At 42.6% G+C, this 12,814-nt stretch overlaps 1 protein-coding gene across 1 annotated transcript in view; it reads left to right on the top strand.

Moving 5' to 3' along the window:
• The window catches only part of LOC123767225 (ionotropic receptor 21a-like), a 277,510-nt gene that overhangs the window by 226,938 nt on the left and 37,758 nt on the right, over positions 1-12,814 (top strand). Inside the window, exons 8-9 of the mRNA XM_069304699.1 lie at positions 6,451-6,716; positions 8,638-8,775. Coding sequence (XP_069160800.1) covers positions 6,451-6,716; positions 8,638-8,775 — 404 coding nt within the window. The remainder of the gene's footprint in view (positions 1-6,450; positions 6,717-8,637; positions 8,776-12,814) is intronic.

The raw sequence follows: 12,814 nt of genomic DNA, 5'->3' as shown, positions 1-12,814 counted from the left end.
GTCCCCAACTCTAAACCTAAAAGTCTTATGAGAGAGGTTGAGGACCAGAATGATGGCACCTTTGTCAAGCACTACAATAAGATGGAGGGGAATCAATAACCGGTCACACCTCCCAGCCACCTGAAGGGTGGTACCTGGTGGGATGTGACGCCCTACGGAAACTTGCAGGAATTTAACAGAATGTGGGGGGCAGCTCTGCTTAGTCAGTGCATGCAAAACACATGACCTTCTATCAAGATCTTGAAGAGACTTAAATAACAATTTGGGGAAATTTACGTTATATTTTTGCTTCCTCTAACTGAAGCTACAATTGGAGGATGGTCGACCATTTTCACTAGGTATGAACTTCTACCCAAAACTGCAGTCTACCGTTCCGAGCACCTTTGCTTGCAGACAAAGAGTAATTAAAACGGGACAGGAAATCCATCCCCACGAGTTCGTCTCCCGGATAATCAAGATTTCCAACTACTGTACAAACGTGGGGGTGACATTCCTCATGAATCTCAAAATTAATGGTACTATGACCCAAGAAGTTAATTTTACCTCCATTAACGGCTGTTAATTGTTTATCGGTATGCTTAAGGTGTGCATCTTTAAGTTTGCTGAAGGCTGAATCTTTAATTAATGTAGCTTGACTTCCGGTATCCACAAACGCAGTCAACCTTAACCCATTGACTTTCACCTCAAAAGTCGGTCTGCCATCATTACCTCTCACCCGGTCTGGGTCTGCCGTATGATGCACTTCTGTACAAGAGGCTCTACAATGGCCTCGACCATTGCAGTTCCAGCATAAGTCCTGAAAATTACCGCATCTACCAGACGCCCGCTTTCTACGCTTTCTACTACAAGCTAATACTAGAGAATCAACACCGGGAGGGATGGTAAGGGGTGAAGGGGGTTGGGGGGAAGTGGAGGAGTGAGGAGTAGCGACGGTGGAAGGTGAGGGATTGGAGGAGGGAGTAAGGCTGCCACCAGGCGTGGTAGCTGGCAGAGAGGGATGGGGCAGAGAGGGCAAGCAAGAGGGGAGAAAGGGGTAAGGTGTAGGGTGAATGGAGGGAGTGGGGTGGGTAGCAGGAGGAGTTGGGTGAGTGGGTTGGGGGATAGGGGGGAGGATGGGGGATGGCCAGTGAATGGTTGGGAGGTGTGGACCCGGAGAGGTTGTGGAGGGGGGTTGTAAGCAGGGGGTTGTGAGGTTGGGAATTGTAAGGTGGAAGGGTATGAGGTTTGGGGTTGTGGGGGTTGGGAAGGAACTGTAGGGTTCCACAGGCCCAATAACGCGTCGACAAGGGCTTGGGTGGTGACTGGCTGTGACTGGGGTTGTTAGGTAGGGGTGAGTAAAGGCTGGGGAAAGTAGGTGGGGTTGGGGTGGGCAACTGGATAGGGGTTGGGCAGGTGGGGAGGGGTTGGGGTAGGAGACATGCTGCCAGAGATTGGGTGGGGTATGGGGCGGCCTGGGGGTAGGATGGACATGGGGTCGCGTGGGGTGGACATGTCGGGAGGGTTTAGGTGGGGAGGGGTTGGGGTTGCGGGGGATGGGGTTGGGAGGGTGGAGTCGCTTGTGCATCCATGGAAACATCCATGTTTACATATTCCCCACACACTGGGACTCTTCTCCTGTCTCACGTGGCAATCCGATGCACCTCACGACCCCATAATAATCAACAAACATACCTTGAGGTGCTTCCGGGGCTTAGCGTCCCCGCGGCCCGGTCGTCGACCAGGCCTCCTGGTTGCCGGACTGATCAACCAGGCTGTTGGACGCGGCTGCTCGCAGCCTGACGTATGAGTCACAGCCTGGTTGATCAGGTATCCTTTGGAGGTGCTTATCCAGTTCTCTCTTGAACACAGTGAGGGGTCGGCCAGTTATGCCCCTTATGTGTAGTGGAAGCGTGTTGAACAGTCTCGGACCTCTGATGTTGATAGAGTTCTCTCTCAGAGTACCTGTTGCACCTCTGTTTTTCAACGGGGGTATTTTGCACATCCTGCCATGTCTTCTGTTCTCATGTGATATTATTTCTGTGTGCAGGTTTGGGATCAGCCCCTCTAATATTTTCCACGTGTAAATTATTATGTACCTCTCCCACCTGCGCTCAAGGGACTACAGTTTTAGGCTCTTTAGTCGGTCCCAATAGTTTAGATGTTTTACTGAGTGGATTCTAGCAGTAAAGGATCTCTGCACGCTCTCCAGGTCAGCAATTTCTCCAGCTTTGAAAGGGGCTGTCATTGTGCAGCAGTACTCCACTCTAGAGAGCACAAGCGTTTTGAAAAGTATCATCATCGGTATAGCATCTCTAGTGTGAAAAGTTGTCATTTTTCTTGCAGTTGTGACGGCTACTTTATTGTGTTCTTTAAAGGTAAGGTCTTCCGACATGAGTACACCCAGATCCTTTACATTGCCTTTTCGTTCTATGTTATGATTTGCCTGAGTTTTGTACGTGGTTTCCGTTTTTATATTTTCATTTTTTCCATAGCGCATGAGCTGGAACTTATCTTCGTTAAACACCATATTATTTTCTGTAGCCCATAGAAAGACCTGATCTACATCTGACTGGAGGTTTGCCGTTAAAACATTAAAACATTCATACACCAGTTCTCGGTTTGTTCTTTAAGAATTTCGCCAATAAGAAAAAAGTCACTCTATCCAGCAAACCGCCATACATCAATGCGTTGTTTAGACAAGGCGCTGACAGGTGTCTTCGTCACCTCAAACCCACAGGCAAAATGAATGAAATTCTTCGCACTCGTTACGCGTGACCCACATTTGGCATTAAGGAGATGAGAGATAGAGTGTACTCTACTGAACACTAAGATAAAGGATTACCATAAGAAGGAAGAATAATATATTTTACGTTAAATCAATTTAGTTACTTTAATTGAATGGGCAATATTCTAGGAACAAATGGCTACACCTGGGCTAGACAGAGCTGGAATAACTTAAAAAAAGTAAGCGCTGAACTCGAGTCAACCCAAAAAAAAGTCTCATGCCAAATTCGCTAAAACACTTACAATTACAATTTTTAATTTACAACTTTTAACTAGAATGACCTGAATAGCCCGCAATAAGGAAGAAAACTAACACATGGGACACGCATTTGTCACGCTAATCCGAATTTCCGCCAAAATCTGAGGTTCCATCCAAACTTGGATTTGAAAAAATTCTATCATCCAAAATGGGGAAAACGCGTAAAAATCGGTAAAAATGAATTTTATACTTTCCTGAGGAAAACAAAATATTTCTCCTAACCGGCGAAATCTACATACATCCCTGAACTAACTTGCATTGATTACCCACACGATTCGAATTTTCCGCATTTACCCGAATCTACCATTCAAAAGGACTTGGAAAAAAATCGCACACGACTTACAAAACAATTTCTGTACAGCACCACGACCATGTGTAAGCAAAATCCCTTAAACACACGAGAAAAATTACACCTAATTCTAGATAACTATCCTAGGACTTACAATTTACTTAGGGGAAACTTAGAATCTACAAAGGGAACTTAATTTATAACTTAAGGAACTCGATTTAAACCTATAGCTTTTCCCTACCCACCAGCCAACTGTCCGAATCCTAGTGATCTCGACCACTGGATCATCCCCGCACAGAAGGCCACCTTCACGAGAGTCTATGACTAGATCCTAATCGACATTGACTAGCGTGTGATCACTAGTCGTCTATCCGATTGCCAACCACGTTATATACTTATCCCTGAATGGTGGCGACCATCTTCATGAATTAGCCGTAACGTCCAGCTTTAGGGTCGCCGGCCCAGACCCTTACAGTACTCTCGTGGCGTCCCACAGAAAATACGGCCCCTGACAGTTCACCCCAGAACTGCTGTCGTATGTGGCATCCACACGACACCCTTACATTAATTGGAGGAGGTCGAGTAATATACCTTGACCAATCAATGTAGGCGGTCCACAACTTAACTGCCTAACTTAACAGTCTAACTTAAAACTACCAGCTCTCCATGACACTATAGAATCGCCTACTCTATGCAAATCGCACTACATATGCTTCCCGCGAACTTAGCGTGTGGCCCCGACTGGACTCTGAACATGCAGCATGACTGAACGGAAAGACGTGTGAGGCTTCAATAATTTTTAAGAAATTATTCAAACACCGCTGCCTACCATTGTAACACGGGACAGGTATCGGCTCTACTTTGTCCTTTACCCAGCCCATGCATTTGCTTACATGAACTTAAACCAAAGGATTCCAAAGGATCCCAGAGCGAGCTCTCAGCCGAGTCCCACACCACGTGGTCATAGCCGCTCGATCGGCTAAGATCCTACAGCCACGTGACGTCGTACTAGGTTTTCTAGCACACTCAAGGATCTCTTTACGCCGCCACCACCAGACCATTAACCTAAAGCTATCAATTAATAAGGGTCTGGACCAATTAATAAATCCTTAAACCCTTGGGGCTTAATCCCCAAATTACTTGGAAAAGGGGGAATGAATTTACGTTAAGTGTGGGAATTACAAAAAACAAGGGGATATATTGGCTCAAACTGGGCTAGGCTTGCGACCCAAATAAGCCCAAACTCGTGGAGACTACATGGCAAGGACATGCAAAATCATTCATGGACATAATAAAATACCGAGGAACAATCTAATAATTTATTTATGCAAATGTAGAAAACAACTAATAACAATCACTCCCTGCCTTTACATGCTCTAACCTGACTTTTTAAAAACTGTTAATATTCCCTATCGAGGCACAAGTGAATTATTTCCCTATAACAAAACTTAGCAACTTTACCTTGACTATGAACCCAGCCGATGGAATGCTGATCTTTTGGAGAGGTGAGGATGGTTGCCCTCCCCAGTTGCTGACCGAGCCCACACTGACTCTCTGTAGCCTGTCCTCCACTAAGGACTGACCTAGGCTAGTGAGTATCACTCCGCCAGGTCTACTAACTTTACTAAGCAAGGTTTAAATTGAACAACTAATCTAATATTGTACTGAACAAGCTAGCTGGTTGACCCCCTATAAAACTGATGGTAATTGTACAGGCATCATAGGGAAAGGCTATTTCCCATTACAGTATAGAATAGTGTCCTATATTTGTACACTATGATCACTAATATGGAGGGTTTTGGTGACCCCCTTGACCCAGGGTGGTCAAAATTCTTACGCCAAGCAAGTTAGTCCCCTCCTATTCTACATGACGTCACTATGTTTGATGATATACGAACCCTGATCTCAACATTCATTCTACATACATGTAAACCTAACATACCTACATACAGCCATATACAAAATACAGCCACATTACTGTATTTTGTTGACATATTCATTATATGTTGCATTACAGAGAGCCAGCCATCTTGTAATCTTAAATGCTAATCCCTTTTATCCCTGGAGGGATGACCATTCCTCTGCTGAGTCAGGTCGAGTACCGTCTGCCTCAAAACTTTCAAAACTACGCGGTCCTTATGTCTATGAGAATCTATACTGAATAATTTCTTACAACAAACCTATTTTGTTGCAAGAAAAAAATAGATAAATATATAAATTCAGGAAAACTTGGCTTATTAGGCAAATTGGGCATTGCATAGTAGGCCAAGTATTGCATTCTGGCTATTAGGTACACCATTTGTATATATATATGTTGTACCTAGAAGCCAGAACATCGTACTCGGCCTACTAAGCCGGGCCCGATTTGCCTAATAGGCCAAGTTTTCCTGAATTTATATATTTTTCTATTTTTTTCTTATGAAATGAGAAATCTGTCCATTTTATTATGTGTAAATTATTTTTTTTAAATTTGAGTTAAAACTAATGTAGATATATGACCGAACCTAACCGACCCTACCTAACCTAACCTATCTTAACGTAACCTAATCTAACATAACTTCGTCAATAATTTATGTTCTTAATTTAAAATAATAATAATCATTCAAATAAACCAATTGGAAACAATTTGTTGAAAATAAAGAAAATCACTCGGCCTATTAGGCAAATCGGGCCTTGCATAGTAGGCCGAGAAGTGCATTCTGGCTACTAGGTACGACATATTTATAGATATATATATGTTGTACCTAGTAGCCAGAACGTCGTACTCGGCCTACTATGCAAGGCCCGATATGCCTAATAAGCCAAGTTTTCCTGAATTTATATATTTTTCTCATTTTTTCTTATGAAATCTGTCCATTTCATTATGCATAAGTTAATTTGTTTAAATTTGAGTTAAAACTAACATAGATATATGACTTAACCTAACCAACCCTACCTAACCTAACCTATCTAAACCTAACCTAAACTAACACAACTAAGTCAATAATTTATGTTATAAATAACAAATAAACCAAATAAACCTCTGTACCAAATAAACTTAATAAAAAATGTAATAATGACATTGTCATCAACAATGTTGTTCCTGAGCATTTATCACTGTGTTATATTCTAAGAGCAAACAATATGTTCACGACTGCAGATCGCCCGGCCTAAACACGGAGAAGAGTATAGCAGGGGAATATCTATGGGAGACGCGACTGAAATAGCTGTTGGGGCACTGCTCGGCCAGGGCACTAACAAGCACCTTCCTGGGCGTAGTTCGAGTCGGGTGCTGCTGGTGGCGTGGCTGGTGTTTACCTTCGTCGTGGGCACCGTCTACAGGGGTAACCTCACCGCCACCCTCACCATGCCCAAGTACCCACCGACACCTGAGACCCTCGAGCAGCTGGTCAAAGTGGTTCACAAGTAATATTTATTGTTTTATGCTGTTCTTCCTGGCCTCATACGGATAACATCGATAATATGGTTCTTCTTTAGGAGTGAATAATATTCCTCGGGCATTTTTTGTTTTATTGTTTAGGCATTACTTCTACCTATTGTCACCTTATAATTAATTATAATAATTAATTCGTTCTTCTTTATTATGAGAACTAAATCACACACTAGAAGATGAGGAGACGACGACGTTTTGATCCGTCCTGGACCATTATCAAGTCGATTGTGGTCCTGGACAAACCAAAATGTCGTCATCTCCTCATCTTCTGGTGGGTTACTTTGAGAGGTAATCTTGAGATGATTTCGGGGCTTTAGTGTCCCCGCGGCCCGGTCCTCGACCAGGCCTCCACCCCCAGGAAACAGCCCGTGACAGATGACTAATAACCAGGTACCTATTTTACTGCTAAGTAACAGGGGCATAGGGTGAAAGAAACTCTGCCCATTGTTTCTCGCCGGCGTCCGGGATCGAATCCGGGACCATAGGATCACAAGTACAGCGTGCTGTCCGCTCGGCCGACCGGCTCCCTGTGGTGGGTGGTTAAGGTGTTATATCTTCAAGCCACATTATTGTGACTCATCGTCTACATCTTCTTCTATTCTTCCTCTCTCTCTCCTCGTTCCAATGCTTAATCCTTGATTCCTGTCGGTCGTTTTTTGGTTTATATTTCTCTCTTTGATCTCTTCGCCTCTTTGCCTTCTCTCAGTCTCTAGGGCTGGTCTTATATAACTGTCTCCTGCCTCACCTCATTTGCCTTTGCTATTCTTCCCCTCTCCTCGTTCCATTCTTTAGTCCTTAGTTGCTGTCTGATGGTCATGTCTATACAGTTTATGACTCTTGTGTCTTACATTTCCCTGCCTTTCTTCACGCCCGCAGCTTCCGGTTTCCCGAGCGGGGCCATGGAACTGTCTCATTGCCTTTCCTTCTCCTCCTTTGTCTTTGGTTTAGGACCCAAGAGGGTTTGACTATATCACTATAACGCTTTGCTTATTATACTGAAATTTGGTTATGTCCCCATCTCTCATCTCTCTACCCGTATTCCCCCCCCCCCTTTCTTCCCGTATCTCCTTTTCTTCCTTATCCCCCATTTCTTCTAGTATCCCCTCCTTTCTTCCCTTATCCTCCCTTTTATCCAATATTCCCCCTTTTATCCCGTATCCCCCCCTAACTTGCTGTATCCAACATTTCCTCCTGTGTCCTTTCTTTTTTCCTTATCCCCGCTTCCTTCCAGTATACCCCTATCTTGCCATATCCTCCTTTCTTCCCGTATCCTCCCTTTATTCTCGTTTCCCCTCTTTCTTCCCGTACCCACTCTTTCTTCCCGACTCTACCCTTTCAGGCCATTTCTTGCAATTCCTTTTTTCCAGCTCTCTCCTCCTCTCTCCCCCTTTCTCCATCCAACTTCTATGAAGTTAGGTTCCTTATGTGAGTTATGTTTCAGCATACGGGCTGGTGTTACACTTATGTGAGTGATGTTTCAGCATACGGGCTGGTGTTACACTTATGTGAGTGATGTTTCAGCATACGGGCTGGTGTTACACTTATGTGAGTGATGTTTCAGCATACGGGCTGGTGTTACACTTATGTGAGTGATGTTTCAGCATACGGGCTAATATAAAGTAATAAATTAAATTAATTAATAAATTAAATAAATAAAAAAAATAAATAAAGAAATAGATTCCTGGTGGGAGATTTTTCCCACATGAGAAATGTTAAAAAAAACATCCAAGCTAATCGTTTTCTGAACTTGAATGTAACAGTTTCTATAAATGTTAAATATTTAACTAAATACATACATTCAGTACAATATATATATTCATGTATAGTTCTTAAAAGTGTGTTTATGGATAAGCTTTCACCATTGTGTCCTCCAACTGCTGCCCTTCCCACCAGGGTAACGATGCCACCTTTTGGAGAGCCATTTCGACAGTTCTTCAAGCAGTCCGATTCCGAGGTGTTCCAGGCTCTGTATCGCCTGATGGAGATAGTGCCATCTGCAGAATATGGAATGCACCAAGCTGTTGAGAAGAAGTAGGTGAACATTTCTGTTATTGAGTTGTAATGGCCAGTGAATTTCGTGTTTTGAAATCACTGCAATATTGAGGCAATGTATGTTTGTGTTCACCTAGTTGTGTTTAGTACGTCGAATATAAGTTCCTGGTACGCGACTTTTCAGCTGCTGGTTATCTAACCTCTAGAAATTGAGTATGGAATTAACCTCGACCTCCCTCAGCCCTAATATTTTGGAATTTGTCTACTCAGAGGTCTCTGTTTCCTTTGGTATAGCCATGCCCTAATCCAGCTTAATATAGCACCCCCAATACCATGAGACTCTATCTTTTTAATCAGTCTTTCATGTGGCACTGTATCAAAAGCTTTGCTAAAGTCAAGGTACACAACATCACAATCCTTACCACTATCAACTGCCTCAACTATGCTAGAATAAAAAGATAACAAATTTGTTAAACATGAACGGCCATTTATAAAACCATGTTGCGACTCAATTATTAATTTATGTTTTTCAAGATGAAGACGAATTTTATTTGCTATTATAGATTCGAGTAACTTTCCCACAATAGACGTTAGGCTAATTGGTCGATAGTTAGACGCAAGTGATCTATCTCCTTTCTTAAAAACTTGTATCACATTAGCAACTTTCCAAAACTCTGGCACTCTGCCTGACTCTATTGATTTATTAAATATGGTTGACAGTGGGTCACAAAGCTCCTCTTTGCATTCTTTAAGCACCCTGGCAAACACTTCATCCGGCCCTGGGGATTTGTTTAATTTGAGTTTTACGATTTGTTTAAGAACATCCTCCCTGGTAACTGCTAAACTCGTCAACCTGTCCTCGTCCCCACCCATATAGACTTGTTCGGCTGAAGGCATATTGTTAAGTTCCTCTTTAGTAAATACAGATACAAAATATTTATTAAAAATACTACTCATCTCTTCATCACTATCTGTTATTTGACCTGTCTCAGTTTTTAATGGACCTATCCTTTCCCTAGTCTTAGTACGATATAACTGAAAAAACCCTTTAGGATTTGTCTTTGCTTGCCCTGCTTTGCTCTTGTGTCTAGTTGACACAAGAGAATTTGTGGCGTGAGATTATGTTTAGCATGTTTAGGGAGTTAAACAAGGGGGCTGAGTGTTGTCTGAAAGCAGAATTTGTTATTATCTGATAGCAGATTTTTACTGGGTAATGATTGACTTGAGGTGGTTTGCAGTGGTTGAACCCCATGCACAGATACCATAATTAAGATAGGGATAGATTAGTGCATAATATAGAGATGAGAGCAGAGTTAGGTACATAATATCTGATTTTGGAGAGTATACCAACTGTTTTAGAGACTTTCTTAGTTACGTGTTGTATGTGGGTACTGAAGTTGAGTCTCTTGTCTAGGAATAGGCCAAGAAACTTTCCATCATTTTTATTGCTAATGTTTACATTGTCTATCTGAAGCTGAATTGCATTTGTAGATTTGCTTCCAAATAAGATGTAGTAGGTCTTTTCTATGTTAAGTGTTAGTTTGTTGGTTGACATCCATAAGTGGACTTTTTTTAGTTCATTATTAACAACATTATTTAGTGTATGTGGGTTGGGGTTAGAGTAGATGAGGGTAGTATCATCAGCAAACAAAATAGGTTTCAGAATGTTAGAGACGTTAGGCAGATCATTGATGTAAATAAGAAATAAGAGAGGTTCCAAAATGCTGCCCTGTGGCACTCCAACGGTTATTGGTAGAGTGGGAGAGGTTATATTATTGATGGCTACACATTGGTGTCTATCACTAAGATAGGATTGGATATAGTCCAGTGTATGGCCTCGAATTCCATAATGATGGAGTTTACGTAAGAGGTAATTGTGATTAACAGTATCAAAGGCCTTTCTCAGGTCAATGAAGAGTCCAATTGGAAACTCATTTTTGTCAAGGGCTGAGTAAATTATATCAAGGAGACTAATAATTGCATCGTTGGTACTCTTTTGGGAGCGGAAGCCAAACTGACAGGGGCTAAGAATGTCAAATTTTACGAGGTAGGAGTAAAGCTGTTTGTAGATAATTTTTTCAAATATTTTTGATAGTGTGGGTAGGTTTGATATTGGTCTATAATTGTTTATGTCTGCCGGATTACCTCCTTTATGAACTGGTGTTACTCTTGCTTTTTTAAGGATATCAGGGAAGGTATGACACTCAAGGGATTTGTTGAACAGCAGAGCTATAGGTAGGGCAAGGGCGTGGGAGGCGCTCTTGTATATAATGGATGGTATTTCACTGATGTTCCCTAGCATAAGATATAGTCCCTCTGGCGGGCACTTTGAATGTGGTTCCCTCCACACTCCCCCCGTCCCTTTAAAACAAGGGGCGTATTAGAAACTTAAATTTAACTTAATTTAAACTTGGTATGTCCTTTTGGAAAGGACCCTCCACCGGCTTCACATTAAGGGGTGGAATATATATATATATATAGCACCAGAAGAGAACGTTTCTGCTTTGTCTAAAAGAAAACGTCTAACAATATATATATATATATATATAGTATGTGCTTCATTGTGAAATTCTTCATGATTATTGTACTGACATGGTGTTGGTTGATCTAATTCTTATGATTGAACGAGGTAGTACTATTTTGGTGCACAGAACTGATCATGATTTATTTACACTACACTGCAGGTTTTTTTCTTTTATTCAAGATTCACTCCTAGGGATTCACCCTAGTAATGGTCCTCACACCTAAACGCTGCTCCTTGGTTGTGGTTCCTTCCTTGACAGAGCAACACTATCCACACATCTCACCCCCAGGATCCCAAGGGAAAGCAATTGGATCTATGCCTTCCAGAAATTGACCTACTGCTAGCTTTTCTTTTATTTTCTTCTGAGGTCGCCTTTCCTAATTGTGTTTTAAAAAGCCCTGCTTCTTGTAAGGAATTTGCTCCTTCCTGTGGTTCCTCCTGCTATAATTACATTTCCCATTGAGCAGCTCCTGAAATCTAACTTCTCCTTTAAAATGAAATGAGGAGACACCCTCATGTCTTTGCTCTAGATTCTTAATTAATCTTCCTGAAGGTTGGATGTTCAACAGTGTCACTTCCTGATCCTGGCTTGATTGTGCAGCAAAGGCAAGGTTCTAAAGTGCCACTTCTGTCCCGCACTGGAGCATTGAAGGAACTTCACCCGATGTGTTCCCATCTAGCGCAGCCAAACCCTGCTGAAAATCTTTGTCCGTATCTGCTGCTTCTGCCCCGAGTCCTATACAATACTAATGTCTGAACGAGTACTTTTTTCTAACCCCTCCCCTAATGATTGGATATTTGTTTGGGCAGTCTTTTGCCCATGATCAGGTTGTTCTACTAGCGTGTGGTCCTGAAGTACGCTCACTTCCCTGGTCCTACACTCTAGCATTGAGAGAACTTCAGGTGGTGAGCTTTCAGGCTGCATAGATGAAACCTACTGACCCTCTGCAGGGTTATTCAAAGATGAAAAGTGAATATCATTGTCTTTTAACATCAGATTACTTACAACATTCCGGGGACGTACCCTAGGTAGACGTTGCGGGCCTGGTGATGGCTGGGTCGGATTTAGGCCTGTTGAGCCGACCCGTCCATGTTTAAAGACGAATTCTCCTCAGGAAATGAAACATGAAACTTATCGTCGGTATGCTCCCCCTGTTTACGGCCTTCGTCCCAGCCACTTCTGGACCTTTTGCAGTCACGAGCAAAGGAGCACAGTGACCTTCGTCCCCACATAAGTAACAATTATTACTCCGCCTCGGTGATGGGGTGCGTTGACCACGAAGCGATATGATAGCGTTTGTGAGACGCCTCAAACCCTCACACAAATCGTCCAATTTGTCACGAGCCGCTGAGATTCCTGAGACAACTTCGTCTAGTTTTGCGTTCATACCTGCCAATTTATCTAACTTTGTATCTTCCCGCAAGAGAGGGAGAACCTAATCCAGCATTTCTTTGCCGAGGAACCCCGTTACCATGATCAGATAGGCTAGCAGCCGGTGATGAATCTGGAGATTTTGTGGGTGTCCGTGATTGGAGGCGAGAAGCAACACTACT

This window comes from Procambarus clarkii, chromosome 53 (genome assembly GCF_040958095.1).
Source record: "Procambarus clarkii isolate CNS0578487 chromosome 53, FALCON_Pclarkii_2.0, whole genome shotgun sequence".
Taxonomy (NCBI): domain Eukaryota; kingdom Metazoa; phylum Arthropoda; class Malacostraca; order Decapoda; family Cambaridae; genus Procambarus; species Procambarus clarkii.
Note: the sequence above shows the minus strand (reverse complement) of the source record. Positions and strands in the feature narration are given on the sequence as shown.